This window comes from Podarcis liolepis (genome assembly GCF_965112155.1).
Source record: "Podarcis liolepis genome assembly, chromosome: 14".
Lineage (NCBI taxonomy): Eukaryota > Metazoa > Chordata > Lepidosauria > Squamata > Lacertidae > Podarcis > Podarcis liolepis.
The window spans coordinates 13,527,330-13,552,044 of record NC_139569.1 but is presented as its reverse complement, the minus strand read 5'-3'; the positions used below and the strand labels follow the sequence as shown (position 1 = coordinate 13,552,044).

The 24,715-nt window shown below is 46.2% G+C and overlaps 1 protein-coding gene across 8 annotated transcripts in view; it reads left to right on the top strand.

Moving 5' to 3' along the window:
* Positions 1–24,715, top strand: part of PRKAR1B (protein kinase cAMP-dependent type I regulatory subunit beta) — a 539,030-nt gene that overhangs the window by 80,661 nt on the left and 433,654 nt on the right. For all 8 annotated transcript variants that reach the window (XR_014518920.1, XR_014518921.1, XR_014518922.1 and 5 more), the window contains 2 exons: positions 5,668–5,728; positions 9,314–9,435. Coding sequence is in view for 5 of the 8 variants with exons in the window: in XM_083474488.1 (XP_083330614.1) it covers positions 5,668–5,728; positions 9,314–9,435 (183 nt within the window). In the remaining 3 variants the exon portion in view is untranslated. The remainder of the gene's footprint in view (positions 1–5,667; positions 5,729–9,313; positions 9,436–24,715) is intronic.

The window sequence follows — 24,715 nt, the reverse complement described above, 5'->3', positions numbered from 1 at the left end:
GAGACTGGGAAGGCCAAGGTGAGCAGCTGTCAGAAGAGGGCAAGGGTTGGGTCCCCCTCCTCACTGCTGAGGCAGAAGGACCAAGTGGCAGTTGGGTGAGGAAGGCCAATGGAAAGGGCCTCGATCCGTCTCCCTCAGCTTAACTGCTGGGGAAGGCCTGTGATACTCATCCTACAAAGGCAGCATTGTCTAACCTGGTCCTATGTCCAGTCCTCCACATTTCCACATCAGTTTGATAATTTTTTAAAAATTCACCCCCATTTTTGTGTGAATTTCTCCTAATATACACATAGAATAAAAAAATCCTATAGTTGGAAGGGATCCCAAGGGTTGTCTAGTTCAGCCCCCTGCAATGCAGAAATCACAGCTAAAGAATCCCTGACAGATGGCCACCCAACCTCTGCTTAAAAACCTCCAGGAAAAGAGAGCCCATTACCTTCCAAGGGGGTCCACTCCACTGTCAAACAGCTTTTGCCCTCAGAAAGTTCTTCCTAATGTTGAGTCCGAATCTCCTGGCTTATAATTTGAATCCATTGGTTCGGATCTTACCCTTTGGAGCAGCAGAAAACAAGCTTGCTCCATCTTCCATGTGGCAACCCTTCCGATATTTGAAGGTGGCTATCTTATCTCCTCTCAGTCTTCTCTTATCCAGGCTAAACACACTCAGCTCCCTCAACAGCTCAGTTTCCAGACCTTTTATCATTTCGGTCGCCCTTCTCTGCACATGTTCCAGCTTGTCAACATCCTTCTTAAACACATTTTTGCAAAGCGACGTTCACTAATATAATGCACTTTTGTGGGTTATTTTCACTAATATATGCATTTTAATGCAGAGTTTCACTTGAATACAGCCTTCCTCGACCTTCCACCCCAGATGTTGTTGGACTACAACTCCCATCATCCCTAACTATCAAGACCAGTGGTCAGGGATGATGGGAGTTGTAGTCCAACAACAGCTGGGGAGCCAAGATTGAGAAAGGCTGTGCTGGTATATATGTACAGTGGTACCTCGGATTAAGAACTTAATTCGTTCTGGAGGTCTGTTCTTAACCTGAAACTGTTCTTGACCTGAGGTACCACTTTAGCTAATGGGGCCTCCCGCTGCCGCCGCTGTGCAGTTTCTGTTCTCATCCTGAAGCAAAGTTCTTAACCCGAGGTACTATTTCTGGGTTAGCAGAGTCTGTAACCTGAAGCATCTGTAACCTGAAGCATCTGTTACCCAAGGTACCACTGTATATTTATACACATTTCTTGGCTGGAGAACTACACTGCAAAATTCAGAGAAATGTGAATGTCAAAGTAAAGCCATGTTTCAGTTCAGGTATTGTTTCAGCATTCACATTTCACTGTGAACTGAGCCGAATTTCTTCCCCACCTCCATCCCTGAACTGATGCCTTTTTGGCAGGGTTGGCATCAGATTATTTGTTGCCTGAAGCGAAGCAGCCAATATACACACCTCCCCCCCCCCCCATCACAAATCAAGGTGCTTGGTATGTACCCAAGTCCAGCCAACTTATTTTGGCACCTGAATTCAGAAACTCCTCCAGGGGCCTCTCCCACCTCCCTGGCACAAATAATAAATTAGATGACTAACAAATTGCTGCCCTTTCATGACACCCAGAATCGGGTGCCTCTGAGGCTACCGCTTCACCTTGCCTGAGGGGTAAGGCTGCTGGCTGAATAAAGGTCATCGCTTGGAGAACGAGCTTACTGTCAGCATAGAGAAGGATGCCCTCTGCTTGCTCCTTGTAGCTGCTGTCCACTTCCTTGTCTCCTCTCTTAGTTTATCAGCACCCTTTCCTCGCAAGGAAGACGGGTGCCCTTTCCCCCTTTGCTATAAGCAAACATCCCAGTGTTTGTTTACGGCTTAGCCGCCCAGCCCAGCTTCTGCTTCTCCGGTCCTTGATAGATTAACATGTCACCCCTCTGCTAAGTCTTTTTTGTGGCCTCCTCTAAGTGTGGGGCTGGCAGGTGCGGAGCCACAGAAGAGGAAGACAGGAAGTGATTTGGTACAGCTCGGCATTAAGTCTGCAAGCTTGAACCGGCTAATTGGTGTGATAAATCGGTTAAAGCGTTGATTGCAGATCTGAAAAGCCTTGCAGTTAAACAGGGGAGCTGTGCACAGTGGGGCGTGGATCGCTCTGAGGCTGCTTCCCAGCAGCTGGAAGGAAAGGAGGGTGGAGCCCCCCACTGCCTGGAGAGTGTCCCCCTCCGAAACAAAGTCCCCCTGGATGAAATGGCCCATGCAGCCCAGTCTTGTGCATCTTTGCTGGGACGTTAGCCACAATGAGTTCCACTAAACCTGCTCCCATAATAAAACAAAAAGAAAAAACAAAACACCTGCATGTGCATTTGCATATGCTAATTTATATGTATCGGTGCAAATTTAGAAATTGTTATTATAATTTTAAATAGGAATTTACCATAGTGGGGAGGATTGGGGTAGCTGAGTCGGTAGAGCGGGAGACTCTTACTCTCAGGGTTGTGGGTTCGAGCCCCACTTTGGGCAAAAGGTTCCTGTGTTGCAGGGGGTTGGAACCAGGCAGAGGGCCTTCTCGGTAGTGGCACCTGCCCTGTGGAACACCCTCCCACCAGATGTCAAAGAGAACAACAACTACCAGGCTTTTAGAAGACATCTGAAGGCAGCCCTCTTTAGGGAAGCTTTTAATGCTTGATGCATTACTGTATTTTAATATTTTGTTGAAAGCCGCCCAGAGTGGCTAGGGAAGCCCAGCCAGATGGGCGGGGTATAAATAATAAATTATTATTATTATTAGACTCTCATGGTCCCTTCCAACTCTATGACTGTGTCCAGGTGACCTGTGTGCCTGCTCAGGCCCCTTGAGCAACATAATAACGTGAGGAGATCCTGCTGGATTAGGCCAATGGCCCATCTGGTCCAGAATCCTGTTCTTACAATGTCCAGTCAGATGCCTCTGGGAAACCTTCACACTGGATCTGAACACAAGAGCACTCTCAGCTCCTGAGGTTTCCAGCAGCTGGTATTCAGAAGCATTGCTTCCTCCAGCAGTGGAGACAGAGCATAGCCATCATGGCCAATAGCCCAACCGTGGCTGGGAAATTTCGTGGCTGCTCTTGCTCTCCCTCCTTAGCGTTCTTCATCTTTGAGCCGGGAGGCCTTTCAAACAGAGGGCAGTGCTGTGGCTACCCTTTAAACCAGCCTTTCTCAACTTGTGGGTCCCCAGATGTTGTTGAACTACAACTCCCATCACCCCTAGCTAGCAAGGCCAGAGCTCAGGGATGATGGGAGTTGTAGTCCAACAACATCTGGGGACCCACAGGTTGAGAACCGCTGCTTTAAACAGAGACGCTATCTTAGGCAAAGCAGGGCACAAGACCACCTACTCCCAATTGTTATTTATTTATGTAGCGGATCTTAATACCCAGTTGTACATTATGAGGGCAGGTTACAAAAATTCAGAATGAAAAGCAACTGGTACGTAGGACTGCAACCTTAGGAGCGGCTGCCTTTCTCTAGATTTCATCCACCCATCTTAATTCACAGCCCTTTACATACTCCAGGGCGCATGGAGAACTCCTGTACGAACAGGTTTCTCCATTCACTCCAGTGGAGAGGGAAGCTCTCTGCATGTGTCCTAGTGTGTGTCCATAATTTCCCCCTTTCACTATAGGCTCCCTTATATCCTGTGCTTCCGCCCCTCCACCCCCAGGGAGACAGAGACATATATAAGATAGGAAACCAGGCGACGAGCTCCATTCTCAATCAGGCCTTTGGGGACACAGCACTGTCACTTGAATAGCTTCCTCTTGTTTTAATTACAGGCTTGCTTAACTTTTAGAGGATAACGAGGCAGTTTAATCGAGCGATTAACAAATAGATGACTCTGCTTAGCCTTTCTTGTTGAGAAGAAAGAAAAGAGTGATGGGCCCAGATTCACCCAGCTTGGTTTCATTTGGTCTGCATGGTGAGAAAGCTGGCGGAGCTCCACCAGGCATTAATTTGACAGCCCCCTTTTGCTTTTCCTTCTTGGGGGTTTAACTGATCCCAGGTAGAGCTGCAAAAGAACTTTCTCCTTCGGCTGTTTGCTTTGGCAGCGCTGAAGTTTTGGAGGAGCAGGGAGACAGCAGCAGAAGCAGTCCGAAGCAAGAAAACAAAAACTGCAAGCGCACGTTGTGGGAAATAACTTGTGCAGCTTGGCAGCATCGCAGCAAAACTGCATTGTGCAGCACGGGGAAGGGCGTGGCTCAGTGCCAGGACATTTGTCTTGCATGCAGAAGGTTCCTGCTTCAGCCCCTGGCACCTCTAGGTAGGGCTGGGAATGCCCTGTGCCTGAAAATCTGGAGAGCCACCGCTAGTCAGTGTAGCCCATGGGTAGGCAAACTAAGACTCAGGGACTGGATCCAGCCCAATCGCCTTCTCAATCCGGCCCATGGACGGTCCGGGAATCATCGTGTTTTTACATGAGTAGAATGTGTGCTTTTATTTTAAATGCATCTCTGGGTTATTTGTGGGGCATAGGAGTTTGTTCATCCCCCCCCCCTTCTTCCAAGGAGCTCAAGGTGGTACACATGGTTCTCCTCCTCCCCATTCCATCTTCACAAGAACCCTGTGAGGTAGGTTAGGCTGAGAGGTAGTGAGTGGCCCAAGGTCACCCAGTAAGCTTCATGGCTGAGTGGGGATTCGAACCCTGCTCTCCCATGTCCTAGTCCAACACTCTCACCATTATGCCACGCTGGCCAATGATCAGAGATTATGGGAATTGGAATTTCTAGAGCAGGGGTCAGCACACTTTTTCAGCAGGGGGCTGGTCTACTGTCCCTCAGACCTTGCTGGGGGCCGGACTATATTTTGAAAAATAAATAAATGGTGCAAGTGCACCACGAGCCCCAGTGGCTGCTTACCTGTGTCTTGCAAGCGGTAGGGGCTGGCAGCAGGGGGGGGGGGTTGGCAGGACGATGAGCGGCATGCAAAAGGGCTCTGGAGAGGGGCTGCTTAAAATGGCGGCCACTCGAGAGCTGCTGCTGCTGGCACCAACAAAGCCCAGCCCCCTTCCTCCTCTAGGCAGGGCGGGGAGAAGCCAGGAGGAGGGAGGGAGGAGGTGCTGCCGCCACCACCATGTGAGGGAGAGGGAGGGAGAGGGAAAGAACGTGCGCGCTGGCGAGCCAAGTGGCGATTCCCAGACAGTCCGCAGGCCGGATCCAGGCAATTAGGCCTGATCCCGCCCATGGACCATAGTTTGCCTACCCATGTTCTAGAGGGTCACAGGTTTCCCCACCTCTGGGGTGGCGGATAGAGTATTGCATTTAGTTTTGGGAGTTCCGGAGTTCACATGCTGTAGGGCTGTAACAGGAATCCTGTGAACGAAGTATTGGTTCAGAGGCACTTTGATACTTCTCAGGCACAGCTCATGCACAAATATGTGATATACCGAAAACTGAAGCAACAACAGCAGACAACTTAAACAACAACAAATGCTACAAAAAGGCACAGTTACATATAAGATGTTAACTGGCACCTGCTCCAGCACTGAGCAATGACCCTTCCTCTTACTTCCAACTGGAGACAACTTCTGGCTGGCCACTGCTGGAGAGACAGACTGCTAGACAGCAGGGACTTTTCTCTTCTATTCCTAGAAGGCAATGCTTATTGGATTCACTTACTCCCTTTTCTCATTCTCTTTCAGGGCAGCACCCTGAGGAAGCGGAAGATGTACGAAGAATTCCTCAGCAAGGTCTCCATTTTGGGTGTGTTGCCTTTCCTTTCCTTTTGGATATTGTTGCACCGATGAAAAATATATGGTGGTCGAGCGGTAAAAAAACCATCAAGGAAATACGCAGAAAGCCTGTGTGCACATGTATAAAGCCTGGTCTACACAATGTAGCAAATTAAGGTTGTAAGAACAGGCTGCAGGTGGGAGATTCATCTTTTAAAAGAAAAGTGGAAATCTCCCATATGTAAAATTACTCCCAGCAATTCAAAAACAACCACAGCTGGCAGTGGGCTTAGTTAGAGCATTTCTCCCTGATGAGCTGGACATTTTCTGTCTTGTTTTTGTGGGAGAGTTTTTAATATAGAGGAGCCTCCAAAAATGCCTTTTTCTCCCACCCACACAGTCTGAAGTGGTGCAGTCCTTTCTGCCATCGCCCTCACATGGGGTTCGCTGTAGCCCAATGGTTCCCAAACTCAGTATTCTGCAGATCATTGGGAAATTGCTTAGGATCTTGGCAGACCACCTGTTGACTTTTCTGCCAGTTCATAGCAATTGAAATCCGCTATTCTAACTACTGTATGGTCCCCCCCATTCTGTTGTTGTTGTTGTTGTTGTTGTTGTTACTTTTATATCCTGTCTTTCTCCCAAGGAGCAAAAGCTGTTGTTCGTAATTCTGCTCTGCTCCATTTTTATCCTCACGACAACCCCGTGAGGTAGATTAGGCTGAGTGGCGGTGCCTGGCCCAAGATCACCCAGTGAGGAGGAGGAGGAAGCTGTAAACAGGATGCAACCTAAGATGTATCAGTGTAAACAGCCAAGAGATAGAGAGAGGAGTCAGCATAGATTTAAAGGTACAGGGATAGTTTGGGAACATGGAGAACTCTTACTTTTGTTGGCATTAGCTTCATGTAGATCCCTCTGTTGCAAGGTGAGTTGCAAGCAACAGCTAGAGCAACAGATGCAACTCTTTCCTTTGTACAGTAGGCTACATTCCAGCCATTTATAAGCAAGAGGTTTACACACACACATGCTCCATCCAGGCAAGCAAGAGGCATTACACAGGACACATTCCAGGCAAAAAGGTGTGTAAGGGGTGTGGCTTGCAGTGAGTCCCCAAGGGCCAGGCACCATGGTCTGGAAAGCCTCACTTAGTCTCTGGACTGAAATTCCTCACCCCTGATCTAGACGAACTGGCAGCATAACTCTTATCCCAAGGATATTAGACAGGAGTCTTTGCTAGCCCATCCTGGGGGACTGGACCTAGGACCCTCTGCATGCAGATAAAATAATTTGCCACGGGCTGGTTCACAGGTGTACTGGAGTGGGAGAGGATGGCCACGCAGCCGCCAGCGGTCACAAACGCATTTGTTACTTTTAATGAAATGTTGGCAACAACAACACTGATTTAATACCAAGACTTCACCTTAGCATCTTCCTGGCAGGGATAAGAAAGACACAGGACTCCTGGCATGGGCGGTCATAATTTTCCTCTTCTCCCATGCCTACCACAGCAGGGTTTTGTATGTGTACAACGCTTCCTGGAATAGTTGAGCAGCCATTCTCCCCCCACACCCCCACTCCCTGATAATCCTTGCAATCATTTCTCATTTGGGCAGTCAGAAAATGCAGGGAGTGTGGAGAGATATGATTGTGCCATAAACTATTAGGTTTCCCAGTTGACAGGTGAGAAATGTCCCCCCCCCCCGACTAGATGAAAGCAGTTCTTAATATTGCTTGTATGTTTAGTCGGAATCCTCTTTCTTGTAACTTGAAGCCATTGGTTCAGGACCTGGCCTCCAGAGCAGGAGAAAACAAGCTTCCTCCAACTTCCATGCGACAGCCCTCTGGCTTGGTAAAAGGCGGCTTCAAGGTGTTCATATGCCTTCATGTATTGAGCGCACCATTTGAAGGGCTCTCAGAGGACAGCCCTTAATTGGAGGACTGTGGTCCAAGTCTGGATTAAAGATAGATAACTCATTGACATTGCTCATCAACAGGGAACAGGATGAGTGGGCATGCAAGTCTCCTTGACACAGCCACCCCCACTATGATTAAATGTATTGAATTTCTATTTAAATTGGAGTAATGATTTTTTAAATGGCACCTACACATTAAAAAATAAACTATGCAAATTTTATGCAAATCTGCACCCTCTTTTCAGCCTCGTTTCTTTTTTTCCCTTTTTTTTGCCCTACCATTAGGCAGAGTGGAGCAGCTGCCCCAGGCAGCATCATTGGCACCCTACCTATAAAAGGAAGCATTCGGTCCATAACCATGGGGCAGCGGGCAATAGGACCCTGGCTGGCTCAGATTTAACTCTGGATTTTCAGCTTTTATTTAAAGCAACAACAAAGCACGAAAGCATGCATCTTCCAAATTATTTACAGTATAAAACCTGCTCCCACCTCCTAAGATTCTGGAATCACTCAGTCACCAGAGCCTTGTTTTTGGATGCCATTACGTTGAATCTAATATTATTCAGATGTAATAGCATTAAATAACTCCCGCCATATCAGATTACCTGTATTTCACCCTCTGTAAGTTTAGGCCCCCACACTGCTAAAATTTCTGGCTGCAGGCTTGAAGAGGCTGCTAGCAGGTGGGTCAAAGTTGTTTCTCACCTTCAACCTTAACAGATATAAGAAGGGACCTGCTGGATCAGACCAGGGGCCAATCTGGTCCAACATCCTGCTGTTGTTTCCCAGAGACTAGGGAAACATCTTTGTACCTCTGCTGAGTTTGCCCCTCTTCTCTACTGTAACCTTCCCTGAATCTGTATCTCTCCTGAATCCTGCCTACTGCCTGCTGTCCCCTGTTAGGTGCCCTTTATATTTGCAATCCTCACTGACTCCTCAGCCTCCCAATCCTATTACACCGCCAACAACATCCTGGTTTGCACCCTGCAACATGCCTATTAGACAATAGCCCTTTACCATTTTTGCTTGGGGAGGGGAAATGCACTTGAACTTCTTATTGCATCACAAAAAGGAGAACTTGCAATTACCCTTGCGATGCTTAGCGAAACGTCTGGGATATCATCCGTTCCAGACTGCCCGAAAAGACCTGCATTGCAGTGATAATTTTAAGAGTGCCAATTATGGCAAATCAGAGCGAGCAATGGAAAGGTCCCAGCACCTGCACTTGTAAGAGGCAAATTAAATCCATTTGTTATTTTAAGTGCAAATGCAAAGGGCAAAATTTCTTTAAACGTAGAGTTGCACAACCCTGTGTAATTTATCCACCATTTTGACGGAAGGACATGGGCAGGGTGAAATGGGTTTTGATTGGTGCTTAGGGTTGCCATAAGTCCGGAATTTCCCTGACGTAGCTGGAATACTGCAGTTGGAAGCAGTGCCCAGGTGGAAATCACTGAAATGTCAGTGAAAATCCAGACATATGGCAACCAATGTCTGATGTCTAGATTTTGGCGAATTCCCTTAAAAATGTCAAAAAGCTCAACTTTGGGCAAAACAAAAAAAGAAAGAAAGAAAGAAGCTCAACAACTTTTGTGTCTGGATTGGTGCTTGCAGAAAAGGTCTGTTAAACTTTTAGAGGCAAATCAACACGAATAAAACAGGTGCATTGAGAAAAACCCTCCTTGTGTTCTTCCATGTTTCAGAATCTCTTGACAAATGGGAGCGGTTGACTGTGGCAGATGCGCTAGAACCCGTCCAGTTTGAAGATGGAGAAAAGATAGTTGTTCAGGGAGAGCCAGGAGATGACTTTTTCATCATCACAGAGGTAAGCCTGGCTTTCTAACCCGGCACAATTCACGAAAGTGCTTATAACTACCAAGTGACTGCGTTGCATCGGCTCTGTTAACTGGGACCGCGGGTAAGATTCCAAGCTCAGAACTGCAAGGAGGCCTTGTGCAAGCGAACATTAGAGTATGTGAGCCGGTTTTGCAAACTGAGCGCCTGGATCGATGTGCTGTGGATAAAAGCAAAACCAACTGTTTTGCAAAAAATTCTGGGTGCAGATTCAACTGGTGTTGTGTGTGTGTTGGCACCCGTCAGTCTTGGGAGACAGTGGAGGAGCTCGCCTTTGGGGGTGAAGTCAAACTGTTGGGAGTTTGCAGGAACTGTTGTGGCTGTAGAGACCAACACGAGAGAGACATGTTTTGTTGCAGCCGGGCAGATGGAGGCGTCCGGTTTTGCTGATGCAGATGCATCATGGTGTGCGCTCCTTTCAGTGGTCATTCCTCCTCTGGTCACTGCCATGGATGCAAAACCTGACTTTCTGTCTTTCTACTTCCTTGGGGTGTATGCTTCCATCGGGAGTCTTGAGTGAGTTCATTTTATCTAAACGTTTTGCATACTGCCCTTTGCCAGTAGGCCCTAGAACAATTTACATCCATAAAAACATGAAACAGTACAATGGGGGGGGGGAATGCATCAAAATGAAAATAATTCCATAACTCCAACACACAGGGAAGAAAGGGGGGGGGATGCAGCCTTAAAATATTCTCCAGGTCTATAAAAGCCCAACTTTAAAAAACCAGGAATTCTTCACCTTACCCCTCCTCCAAAAGCCTGCCCATAGAGATGCCGACCTGTTTTCTAGAATACAATGGAACCTCAGTTTTTGAGCATCTCTGGAGCTGAACGATTCAGAACTCGAATGCAAAAACCGGGAAGTGAATGCTTCCGTTTTCAGAAGTCAAATGGCTTCCTAGGCGTGTTTCTCCATTTTCTCAATGGAATTTGCCAACTGCCCATCGCTCCTCGGTTGTCGAGCGTTTTGGAAGTCAAACGGTATTCCGGAACAGATTATGTTTGACAACCAAGGTAGCAATGTAGAATAATGCAGAGGGGTTAGTTGTTGCCTTCCCACTGGAGAAAAGGCCTCATCAGGTGCCCAGACATGCCCATTCGCTGTGCCAGCCTTGACGGGCAGCAAAGGAGGACACAAACTCCTCTGCCCAACCTGCCTTTTGTGTGTTGCCTGTTCACATGGAGGTGATCCGTATTTTTCTGCATTAGCTCTGTAAGAGTGACACATTCATCAGCTCATGGCCTAAATAATGCTGCAAACTTGTATTTTTACCCCCTTTTGAGCTGTTGCAGCTCCCCCTGCAAAGAATCCTGGGAGCTGTGTTGTGCTAACGATGCTCTACATCTCCATTCACACGGCAGTTCATTCCGTCCCCCCCCAACTGTTAAGTTCTGCATTACGTTTGAGCTTTCGCACAACGTAGAAGCCACTTCTGGAACAGCCGTGGAATACAGTGCTCATTTCCATGCTATTTGCTTCCAGAAAAAACCCATTTGCAAATAATATGGGAATCAGTGCTGTACTTGTGCTATTATCACACTATTGCTCCAGAAGACCGCCTCTCCTGGTATGACCCACAGAGGAACTTACGGTCTTCAAACAAAAACATCTTGAAGGTCCCAGGCCGCAGGGAGGTTAGGCTGGCCTCAACTAGAGCCAGGGCTTTTTCGGCTGTGGCTCCAATCTGGTGGAACACTCTGTCACAAGAGACTAGGGTCCTGAGGGACTTGACATCTTTCCGCAGGGCCTGCAAGACAGAGCTGTTCCACCAGGCCTTTGGCCAGGGCACAGCCTGACTCCCTCCCTTGGCAATCTTCGCAGAGCTCTGGCCCAATGGTTGCCATCAATTTGATTTGAATTAATTTTATAATGAATGATTTTAGAATGTTGTACTATTTTATTGTTGTTAGCCGCCCTGAGCCCAGCTTCGGCTGGGGAGGGCAGGATATAAATTATTATTATTATTATTATTATTATTATTATTATTATTATTATTATTAACATCATGTGAAAGCTCAGCTTTAATGTGGAAATTAAAAGTTAGGGAAGTGTTGTGAAACATGAATGCAGCCACTGAGAGGTACTTCGCAGCCCAATTGCCACTCTTTCCCAGAACTGCAATTCCCAGAGAGAGAGAGAGAGAGACACACAGAGAGAAAGTATATGAGTGTTAAACTGCTTCAGGTCTGTAGCATAGATTTACTCAGCAACTCTGCAGTCCTGAACTTTTGGTTCTCATCACAGTTTGGGGCCGCAATTTAAAACCTCGTTTCATGGGGATTTACAGCCATAACAGACCTGGAGAATTTAGCACTCTGCGCCGAAACAGCAGGGAGTTGCCTGCCTCCCACTTATCTCTATACCCGCCCCCCCCCTGCTGTTTCTAAGCGGTGTGCTGGGTTGAAACACAGGTGTGAGCTGTATCCGTGTGTAGGGTGTGTGTGTGTGTGTGTGTGTGTGTGTGTGTGTGAAGTGGGGGACTGAGAAAGAATTCCGATATAAGGGAGCACATCTATGCAATAATATTCATTTGGCTAAATTAATAATGTTGCATTTAGTTTTTCTGGGTTGTATCCTGCCCGATTGTTGTTGTTTTCTTTGCATATTTTATTTCTTTGCTTTTCTGATAACATTCCAAACAAAGCATAAACAAAAACGATACAACAAAGAAAAATATTTCCTTTCAAAGATTTTAAATAATCGACAAAAAAATCAGAAAACATTAACTGGCTTCCTATCCTCTCTTTCTGTAGTTCTGTTTAACCCCTCTTTTTCTCATGTTTTCTTAGTTCACCTCATCTATCACAACCACTTTTATATACTTTATTTATTTGTTACTCTGCTGAAAATTTGCCATCCTGCTAGATAAATTGTTTCCTTTTAATACTTTCCCATATATTCTGTAAATAGTAGCCAGTTTTCTCTAAAGCTTTCATAGTTTCGGTTTCTTTTTCTAGTGGTCGTCCCTGGTTCAACGTCCCTGGTTCAACGTGCAGAAACATATTAACAGTTTAATATGGCAGTCTTTTTTTGTTGGCACTTTACCTCTTTTCCATATTTGTGCTAATAATACGTGGGCGGACAATTTTTATGCATTGTGGTGGGGGAATTGCAAAGTGATTAGTGAGTCAAAGAGATAGCGAGAAAGAAAGATTTTATTTTCATCTCCCAGCAGTATTCTTTTTTACCCCAACTAGACTGCCATAAAATATGTCTCTGTGGGGTGGCCCTGGGATATTGAGACATTTGTATCCTGGTTTATAGCTTCAAAAGCGGCTTACAAAATGCTCCGAAACTAAAAAAAATCCCATCCGGATCTAAGTCAGGAACCAAAGTTACATGGTGTCCCAGACAGAACCAGGATTATTTAGGCTTCCATCTTTATTCTTCTCCAGCAGCTTGCCACCTACCCCTGGACAAACCCCACATAGAATCATAAAATTGTAGAGTTGGAAGGGGCTACCAGTGGCTTTCTAGTCCAACCCCCCTGCAATGCAGAAATTCTACCCATAGCCATCCCTGGGTGGGCTTGAACCATCAACCTTCTGGTTAACAGCCAGACCCACTCTCCCATTGCGCCACATTCTTCTGTCACATGAAGTACTATTGCCAGTAAGTGGATGTGGCATTTAGACAGGTGTAAAGGGAAGGTTCCCTCATTGCGAGAAGCAAAGCTACAGGGAACCAGGCAGAGGGCCTTCTTGGTAGTGGCGCCCGCCCTGTGGAACGCCTTCCCATCAGATGTCAAAGAGATAAACAACTACCTGACATTCAGAAGACATCTGAAGGCAGCCCTGTTCAGGGAAGTTTTTAATGTGTGACATCTTAGTGTATTTTTGGTCTTTTTTGGAAGCCGCCCAGAGTGGCTGGGGAAACCCAGCCAGATGGACGGGGTACAAATAATAAATTATTATTATTATTATTATTATTATTATTATTATTATTATTATTGAAACAAAGGTGCCAAAAGGTCACAGAACCCAGGAGGTACATTGCCCATGAAATCTCAAACATATACAGCAGGTATGGGGAACCTTTTGACCTCTAGATGTTGACAAACTCCAACTCCCATCATCCCCAGCAAACAAGGCCAATGGTCAGGGCTGATGGGAGTTGTAGTTTAGGCACATCTGGATCCCCACATGTGGCATACAAGATGACCAGTAATTGATGACAACACAGTCTTACTAGGATACCCCTCTCAAATTAATTGTCCTCCACATTCAGGAATTTTTCATCTTTCGCCCTAAAGCAATCACACATTACATTTCCCAAAATGGAGGGGTCCCCTTATATTAGGTGTGGGGGTTCCATGCTGGCTCAGGATGATGGGACCTGGAGTCCCAAAGCATCAGTGGGAGGGGATGGGTTTCCCCCATTTCTGCCTTAGGTTGACTTGTGGTGAGGGGATTGGCTCATTCATTGGGTCTGAGAGTCTTATTCAAGACAGGTGAAGTATTCCCCCCTGCTCTCCTGGGTTTCTGGATTCCTCATGGCCTGACACACACACACACACACACACACACACACACACACACTTATTCAACAGTGTGTGATCAAAATCACCTGTGTGCCCTACAAGTGCCTTTCTGCCATTCTCTCTCTCCGCTCTCGTCCTGAAGCACCTGTCCTCAGCATCGCCAGTTAAAAGGATCAGGTGCAGTTTGGTTCAACGTGCGGAAACATGTGTTTTCAAAGTGAAAATGCATACAAAAACGTGTATTTTAGAAGAAAAGGCACAGAAATAAAACATATTTTTTAGAGGAATCCATTCAGAATGTACATTTTAGGGGACTGTGCACCCAATTTAAATGCATGATTTAAATGGGATGGAACAAATTTCAGACTGAATGCATTCAAAACTGGCACTGAACAAAATATACAGGTTGTTGTGTGCATCTCTATTGGACACTTGCTGCATATTGGGCTATGTAAACAAATCATCTGACCTTACTATACGGAAGTTTCCTATGTCCCCAGTGTGTAACAGGTTTGCAGTTTGATCTGTGAAAACTAGTGAACAATGGCTGGGGGGGGGGGTATTTTAAAAACCTCCTGTCAGTAGTTCTCACCTCCCCCTCTCTGTCTTCCTTCAGACATTTTTGAGATCTTGTTTCCCACCCTGCTTTTTCACACAACAACATCAGGCTTTCCCAGCCTGGGCAGATGTGGAATGCATCTGCTGGATTTTCAAGGTCATGGAATTATCCCATTTGAGATTCCTGGCACTGAGGTGCAGAACCTTAAGCGCCGTGCAATGCTTGTTGCCATAAAGAATTATATTTTGGCAAGTGAACCTCGTAACAGATGCACAGTCCCGAAAAAACAAAAAACAAATTTGCAGCCATATCATAAACTATCACCACTGTGTGTGTGTGTACATAACACTCAGGAGATTTTTGCCTTTCTGATTTCATTGGTGTGTGTGCTTTAAAGGTATTTGTTTTCAAGAGTCAGGCTGTATATTTTAGCTGGGTCTTGCTAGTTTTCCAGTTCGGCTATAAAACAACCCCATATATAATGTTAGTGAACAGTGGGTGGGACAGTGAGGTGGGACAGATTCAAACAGCCGATGTCTCCACCCTACCATAAAGCAATCTCCATCCTCCCTTCAGAGAAACAGCTGTCTGAAGAGCTGTTGTTCATGGACCCAACACATGTTGCTTTAGTTATGCAGGTCTGGTGTAGCGGCTATCACACAGGTGATTTTCCTCCCCGGTCCTTAGGAAATGGGAGCAGAAGTGGTCCCCTGCTTTGCATGCAGACGGTCACAGTTCTAGTCCCCAGCATGAACTGTTGAAAAGGATATTGATAAGCACAATTGGGACACATTTCTGCTTGAGATCCTGAAGCGGTGAGAGTAGACAGTTGTGAGTTTGGTGTTGGACACAGGAGTCTGGCTCAGAGTGAAGCATCTTCATGTCTTCTTCCCTCCACCTGGGGGAATTCCATGGCATTGAGAAAGGGAAGCCTTGGCAGACGTCACAGGTTAAAAATGGAATCTTCTGCATGGTATCAGAACCAGTGCCGTCATCACAGAAATGCAGTCCAACCTGGTGCTCTACAAATGTTGGCAAATTATCAGTCCTAGCCAGTGCTGCCAATGGCCAGGCACTTGGGTTGGGGAAGGCTAATATGCCGGCGAAGTGGCAGGTAGGAGCCTCTTCTTCCTGGCTTCCAGTAAGCTCTGCGGGGCAAATGGGTCGCAACCTGAGCCAACAGGAAGCAAAGCAGCACCTTTCTTCTAGATCAGCCTTTCTCAACCTGTGGGCCCCCAGATGTTATTGAACTACAACTCCCATCACCCCTAGCTAGCAAGGCCAGAGCTCAGGGATGATGGGAGTTGTAGTCCAACAACATCTGGGGACCCACAGGTTGAGAACCGCTGTTCTAGATGCTATAGTCCCTGAGGGCAAGGAACTGGTCCAGTCCTCAGTTCTAATAATGTCCCTGAGCAAACCCCTTTACATTGGGCCACATAAGTGGACCTCCTCTCCCTGTACAAACCTGCCCATTTATTTGGGTCATCATTGCATTTAATTCCCCCCACCCACCCCAAGGAAATAAAACCAAAAGCATACTATAAGCAAGTCTATTGATTTAAACATTATTCAGATTGAGTCCTACAGCTTCCCACAAAATAAACCCATATAATCAAATAGAATGTTCCTTTTTCCTCATTCCTTAAACTTCCGCTAGATTCCCAGAAGTACCTTTTATCGCATGTGAAAGACCACATAAAGCACAAAAATGATCACGTAAGGAAACTTCGGGGAAATGGGATAAAGTGTTGTGGGAATGCAGCCTCATTGAATTTACTATCTGTTTCTTGTTATAATGACTTAGGGACATAGGAAGCTGGCTTATAACATGTCCTGCCCAATATTGTATGCTGTGACTGGCACCAGCTCCAGGACAGAAAGAGTCTCTCTCATCACTCGCCTCCTGATGGAAGTGCCAGGGACTGAACACAAGACCTTTTACTTGCAAAAAATGTGCCGTACCACTGAGCCGCAGCCTTTTTGAAAGTGTGTGTTACTATTACACAGCAAGTGTATTGAGCATATTTGATGGAATTGCAGGTAGGAAATTCTAAGGCCACATTCACACCATACCTTACAGTGGTATCAGTGCTTTCAAACTGTCATGCCCCCCCCAAAGGATTCTGGGAGCTGTGGTTTGTTACCACAGGGGGGTTGAGGCTCCCTATTCCCCTCCCAGAGCTACATTTCCCAGAGTGCTTTAGCAGTCAATCCATCTTCCTAGGGAACTCTGGGAATTGTAGCTCTGTGAAGGGATCAGGGGCTCTCCTAACAACTCTCAGCACAAGCAACAGCTCCCAGAATCCTTTGGGGGAAGCCAGGACTGTTTAAAGTGGTATCGGTGCTATAAATATATGGTGTGAGGCCTTAGACAGGAACCAAGAACCTGTGGCCCACCAGATGTTGCAGAACTACACCTCCCTTTGTCCCTGACAATTGGACATGCTGACTGGAACAACATCTGGAGGGCGAAAGCTTCCCTGTCCCTGTTCTAGGTCAATCAAGAATTGACTGGAAGGAGGGGATGACAGCACAAGGAAGGGAGTGCTGGAGAACTTAAACCCTCTGAACTCTGAGCAAGTAGCCGCACGTCACAATGCCTCCCAGCCAGGGGTGCCAACTTGAATAAAATATTGTGTGGGCCCAGGTAAGTCCAGCCCCACATAACCGATCACATGATGCAGTGCACACACATACCATTTGAAGGGGAATGCTCATCAATTTTGCGGGGGCTCGGCCACCACAAATATTTTATTGTGGGGGCCCCTAGGAGTTGGATCTTGTGCTCCCAGCTTCCTGCTCTTTTGTATTTTTTAAGGCTAAGGTGTCGAGCTGGCCTCGTGGGATGTTATCTGCAGACGGTTCTTCAGAGTGGGAGTTGTTCTCAGGAACTCCAACCTGAGCCTCTCCCAAGGCTAGCTTTAGTAGCACAGCATCAAGGAGGGAGCTGGACTGATTCAGCTGCCCGAGAATGCCGTAGTCCACAGCTGTGGCAGCCCATCCTGGCTTCTTCAGCTCCCACGCTTCCCCCGTATCAGATCCTTTGGCTCTAGTTCTCGTCAGCAAGCACCATATATGGTCTGGAGTTATGTCATGGAACTCCTCTCGGTATGCTGAGAGAGCTGCCCCTCCCTCCCCTCCCCAACCCCCTGATATCGGTTGCATGTTGAGAACTTCATGCTGGATTAGCAGTTGGGCTAAGTGCCATCTTGTTGATGGGAAACCATTCAAGCAAGGTTAGGGAGATGGAGGAGGGTGCAATTAAAAAGGAAGCAAGGGGACGATGCCAGATTAGTTCATGTAATTTATAGAGACCCAGTTTTCCACTGAGTTAAAGGAGCCAAAGACCCTTAGAGCATCTCAACCAATGGCAGCCTGAGTGCTTTCTGCCTGCTAAGCTCCTCTGCAACATTAAACTAATCCAATTCAGTTAATCCAGTCTAATCCCAGCCTGGTGCCCCCTATATATTTTGGAGTCCAGCTTCCATCGCCCCTGACCACTGACCTTGCTTCCTGCAGCTAATGGGAATTGTAGTGCAAAATCGTTGGAGGGCACCACGTTGGAAACGGCTGAGCAAAGCCATCAAAGGTTTTCCATGCTCGCCATCACAACATTCACATCAGATAGGAATTCTGACATTGATTTTGGTGAGTTGTGGATGCTGGCAACCATTTCCCTCTACTTAAATTGCAGGCCATGGGTAAAATGTCTGGAGCTCTGAAGTGCTGAGTAATTGCGCCATTTAACTTTCTAATTGATTGCAGTGATTAATATATCTAATCCTTAAATGAGAACAGGTGCAGATTTTTAAGTGCAGGTTTATTTGTTTCTCTTTCTGCCCCATGGCTGAAGGTGGCTTAAGAGAAAATAAATCTAATAAAAATAAAGTACCCAACAGAAAAATAAGAAATGTAACTAAAATTCCTATTATTATTATTATTATTATTATTATTATTATTATTATTATTATTATTATTATTCCTGGGTGTACATGCTGAACACACAAACACCACATGGTCTCAACCTGGCGCATAGGACCAGCATCTCTTAGCTTCATCAGATGAAGACCTTCTGAGCATCCCACCCCCAAAACTCTTTCACTGCCATCTTGGAAACAACATCATTTTTATCAGAACAGCTGATGGAGGCAGAAGCCAGAATATTTTACCACATAAAGAAAAAAATAATAACACTCTGCTTCATAAATCACAGTAACATGCATATTATTTTAGTGATTTACCAAATCCAGGCTTGAGTGAGGTTCATGTGAGGGCCAGTGAGTGAGTGAGAGCCAGTGTGGTGTAGTGGTTAAGAACAGTGGACTCGTAATCTGGTGAATCGGGTTCGCGTCTCCGCTCCTCCACATGCAGCTGCTGGGTGACCTTGGGCTAGTCACACTTCTCTGAAGTCTCTCAGCCCCACTCACCTCACAGAGTGTTTGTTGTGGGGGAGGAAGGGAAAGGAGAATGTTAGCCGCTTTGAGACTCCTTAGGGTAGTGATAAAGCGGGATATCAAATCCAAACTTTTCTTCTTCATCATCATGGCATCCATTTGTCTCGGGAGACAATGAAGGAGTTCACCTTTGGGGTTACAGCGCCTGCTGTAGAGAACGACAAGGGAGAGACTTGTTTTGTTGCAGCTGGGGCAGATGAAGGTGTTCATCTCCAGAATGCCTCAGATTTATATATATTTTTTGTTGCCGTTGCATGTTGGTTTTGCTTGCCTCTTGGCCTGGATGCTTCATGTTGCCTTACAGCCTGCTCAGTTAATAACCTCTGCTTAGAATGATAATGCAAGCTGATCCGCTACTTCTGATTTGTGTGGCCAACACTGGAAGGAACGAAGGAATGGTGTGCGCTCTCAACTGCTTGCCATCTTAACCTGAGAGGGACCCCTGAGAGGGACCCCTTTGGCTCGAAAACACACAAACACAGCCAGGCCAGGCGTGAGAACTTCTGGGTAAATGTCTTCTGTCGGGATGAATGGAGCCACAGGCCCACCTTAGGCACACTTTGCTATCAGGCCTGGTAATCTCTTGCAGAAACACAGCCTGATTAATTAGTAACAAGGACTGGGAAGGCTGTCCAGAAGGAGCAACAAAGGCTGTGCTGCAAATCCTCCACGGTCACCCATGTTTTGAGTCGGCTGTGGCAGCGATCTCCTCTCAGCTTCCTTTCTCCCCACTCCCCTAGTTCCCAGTGATCCGTGCAGTCATCCTTTTGTTCAATACAAACAAACTAAGGCAGCAGTGCCAACTCCACTCACCTGGGAGGAGGTCTCTTTCAGTTCATTAGGCCCTAGAGGAGCTCCGCCCTTGTGTCCAGCACGTCCTACTCACGAATGGACCCATAGAAATGAATAAGCGCATACCGTCCAACATTTCTCCAATGGAAATAGGGGCATCCACAGGAAAAGCGGGACATTCCGGGGTCAAATCAGAAACCGGGACAGCTTCTGTAAATCCGGGACTGTCCCTGGAAAAAAGGGACACATGGAAGGTCTGCAGGCATTAGGCATGCCTATTAATTTGTGCCTATTAATTAGGCTTATTGATTTCAGTGGGTCTGCTCTGAGTAGAACTTTGTTGGATACAGCTCATGGTTGGAATTGTGTTAGTAGTTGTTGTTGTTGTTGTTGTTGTTGTTGTTATTACACCCCACCCATCTGGCTGGGTTTCCCCAGCCACTCTGCATGGCTTACAGCATATATAAAACATAGTAAAACATCAAACATCATCTCTGACCACTGGTCCTGCTAGCTAGGAATGATGGGAGTTGTAGTCCAAAAACAGCTGGAGACCCAAGTTTGAGAAACCTTGGTTTGGAATAAAAGAAACTAAAGTGAATATAAATTAAAAGGATTTCAGAAGCATACATGGGCTGTCCTGCCCAGTTGGAGCAGGGGGCGGAAACCATGTCCACCATGGGCAAGTCAATGTGAGAGGTAAGTGGAACATGGAAAGAAGTTTTAGCAATAGGTAAAGGGGGCAAAAAGATGATGGAACCAAAGGGATGGGATTTGATGAGTTCATGAACACATGAAAACATTCTCCTCCACATCATATGTGGTTCGGTGGTCTGCAAAACCTGGGTGACTGATCCCTACTTGGACTACATTTCCCAGCCTTGCAACATAAAAAGAATCCACAAACGCCCCGAAGAATGTCAACCTCAAGCTTCTTTTTAAGTACTCAAAGCTTCTCTTTTGCATGCTCAACATGTAGCACAACAAATCAGTAAGGCTGGCTTTTAAATTCACATCTGGGATGACAGCTTCCTCCAAGCAGTTCAGCCTCATCCAGATGTAATCTAAAACATGTGATTCATAAACCCCTTAAAATTGAGGTTTACGCTGGAAATGCCGATACGTTCTTAACTATGCTGGGAGCTAACAGTTCCCACCACAGGCTCCTTTGATATCTAGAAGGGGAAAGGTGATGTATTCGGGTGTGTAAATCTAGTGTGCATTCACTTCCGACAAGTGTCACATCTTACAGATCACTTGGGCTTCAGAAAGTTTTGAGAACGTCAAGTTTTCTTGGCGCTTCCCCTTTTATGGATGGTGCAGCTAGGACATCCTGCTTGCTCCTCTTTCTGGACTGAACCCAGTTAGCTGGTGTCACTGAAAGGCAAATTAAACGTCGTTGTGGCATACGTGGGCTTCTGTTCCCTGTTCACGCACGAAGCAGGAACATCTACAGATGTTGCAAGCATTCAGGCAGGAGTGCCCACAAAAGCTGACCATTGCTGTCAATCACAGCCCCTTAATTTGGGGTTTGTGTGTGTGTGATCAATGCATTTTTCTCCTTAGCGCAGCTTCCTTACTATGGTAAACAACTCTCTTGAGATTTAAGAATGCTAATGGAGGCTGGGATACTCTCTTGAATATTGCCAGTATACATGTCGTTTAAATATTCAAAAATGCATTTGAGATATCCCTATGTAGTCAAAGCTTCAGACAGACAGACAGACAGACAGACACACACACACACACACACACACACACACACAGAGAGAGAGAGAGAGAGAGAGAGAGAAACCTCCTGTTTTCAATGGTATTGATCCATCCCGTCTTTTAGAGACTGCCCAAAGGCAATGGTCAGAAGCAGAGCCCCTCCCTCCAATCCTTTCTTCAAGGTTAAGGATGTAAGAAGGCACTGTTTTTCATTCCGTCCTGCGTACTTCACTGTTTTCATTCCGCTGCAGTTTCATCATCCACCAAATACTGTTATCTGTCTGCTGTGGCAAAATAATGTAACTTGCATGATTTACATAGTTAATTATATAGAACAGTGCCTTTTTTCTAAAAAAAATGTTTAGGGGTACTCTCATTTTGACTAAAGAAAATCACAATTTTATGGTTGAAATAAAGGAAAATAAATACAGTAAATGGACAAAAGTACAAAGATTCACAAAATGTTTAGGGGATATGTGTACCCCTGCGTACTCACCAGAAAAAAGCACTGATATAGAGTATGTAAATCACATTTTCATTACATTTCCCCACCACATTTATTTCACTGCAAAGGAAATACAATGCAAATGGGTGCAGGAGGGGAAGAAATGTAGTCAGTTTGTGGACTCAAAGCTACAACAAGGGCAAATGCAAACTGCATTCACTAGACTAATCTAGTGGGCATGCGATAGACAAGCAAACATCGGCAATTTCCACTCCCATTTCTGTTTTTGTCAGAATCCTGCAACATCCCTATGCAAGATATCACGGAAATGGCTTCTTGAAAATGATGTTAAGTGGATTAACGCCCTGGCTATTGGGATGGATTAAACCGAGCTTTCCTTTGTGGAGGACTTTTCAGCCATATTTCCAGTAAAAAGGAGCTTCGTGGAGATCTGGACATTAATTAATATGGTGTTTCTGCAGGCAATAGCAAACCTTTGCTGAATTCTCCCTACTCTCTGTATAGTAATCCTTATCCATGGACAGTAACCCTGACCTTGCCAGTGGCAGCCAATGGAATGGAGCAGGGCAGAGGTCAGTTTTCCCAAGACCAACTAGTAGCTGAGAGCATTTGCTTTGGGGTCCTGGGCACAATCTCTGGCATCTCCAGATAGGAGCTTTCCCTGCCTGAAAACCTGGAGAAGCCACTGCCAGTCAGTATAGACAACAGATGGACCAATGACCTGACTCAGTTTTAAGACCACTTCCCATCTTGTGGTCAGTTGCTCATTCATTCTTTCCTTGTGAATCTGCCGGTGCACTTGGCTCATCAAGGGAAATTTTGCTGTATGCCCCTGCTGCTGTCTGAAGGGTGCTGGGTGGAGACCAGATAAAGGGTTTTCTCAGTTACTCTGTCTAGGTTGTGGAATGCCCTCCCCAGAGAGACCTGCCCAGCCTCTCAGCGGCTTGCCTTTCACTGAACAGCAAAGATGTGGCTTTGCTTACCAACCACTTGGGCTGGGGCAAATGAAGTTCAGTACCTTTCCTGCAAATTTTGTATTCTCAGATTTTAGTTGTGCTCTGCTGTTGTTGTTTGCAAATTGGCTGTGTGTTTTTCTTTTTCCGATTAGTTTTAATACTGAAGGGTGTTGCTGCAGGCCACATCAAGGGTATCTGGATGGAAAGATAGGGTAACAATGCTTCTGTCAAAAAATAAATGTCATGGAGGGCTTTAACTTGCCAGCAAGGCAGTTTCTGATGACAGATCTACATATATCATTGTGTCCAGCTATGCTCTTTGTGGAACTATTTTATTGGGCTCGTTATCATCGCCCAAATGCCCACTTGTTAAGCCAAAGGCAAGTATTGAGAGCTATATAGTTGCTGTTGCTGGACAGAATCATCTCTGTCCACTTTTAAATGACGCAGAGTCTCTTTTCCACCCTAATAGCTGTGCAACACCCATTCAGCCAGACGTGGCTGAATTCTAAGGATTGTGTCCAAATGATTAATTCCACCCCCACCAGAAACACAGGGAGCTACCTTATACTGAGTCAGACCACTGGTCCATAGGAATGGGCACATACTTGTTTAACCCTGCACGGATAGCTCAGTTGGTAAGAGGGTGGTGCTGATAATGCCCAGGTTGCAGGTTTGAAACCTGTGGGATGGCTGCATATTCCTGCACTGCAGGGAGTTGGAATAAATGTTCCTAAGGGTCCCTTCCAACTGTTCTATGACTTCACCAGCATTTTAGTGTAAATTTCTCCTGATATACTTGCTTTGTGTGCGATTTTCTTTGTATGTTATTGTCAGTGTTACATGCATGTTCACAATTTACCCCATTACAGTGGTACCTCTACTTACGTTCACCTCCGGTTACGTATCCTTCGGAATACGTGCGCAGCAAACCCGGAAGTATTTTTCCGGGTTTTGTTGCACGCCCATGCACAGAAGTGCTCTACGTGCTGCACGCATGCACAGAAGCGGCATGTCCGAATACACACACACCTTGGGATCCAACCAGAGCTCCGGAATGGATTCCGTGTGCAACCGGGGGTACCAATATATATGCATTCTTGTACACATCCCTTGGCTGTAGAACTGCACAGGAAAATCCAGAGACGCGTGTATTGTAAAAGGTGGGCTGCCTTTTGGCTTGCGTATTGTTTGTGCCAGCTTTGCCTTGAAATGTGATCGGAATCAATTTTCTCCTCTGCCCTTGCTGGTGTGTCCAGCTCAACGTTGTGCATCCAGAGTTTCAGAAAGGAGGCGCTCCTACTGGGAGGTCCCAGGTTATGGCACCTGGGACCTTCTGCATGCAAGGCAGATGCTCTGGCACTGAGCCATGACCCTTCCCCAAAGGAAAATATATTCAGAAATGTCTCCTTTTTGTTCCTGCTCAGGCACTGCTTCCTTCGCCTACTGTAGCTGGTGCCCCAACCACCAATCTTAACATCCTTTGAGAGGCTTTAGTTATGATGCCTGTCTATGGTTCCCTCTCCACCCCCTCTGCTCAGTCCGCGTGCATTGCTGTCTGCCGGATATTTTCACAGGGTAGCAGGTGGTGGTGGGAGTAACCCGACCATAATACAATATTATTGGCTTAAAACAATTTTCTCCAGAAAGGCATTTGGGGATGGGTTACTCAAGCCAGGGCTACTCTGCGCTGCCTCCGCCTTTCAAATCCTACCCACCCAACTCCCCGTCTCTCTCTCTCTCTCTCTCTCTCTCTCTCTCTCAAATCTTATCTCCTCTTCCTTCTTTCCTTTATTTGCATTCAATCCTGCTGACTTGGTGGGAGGC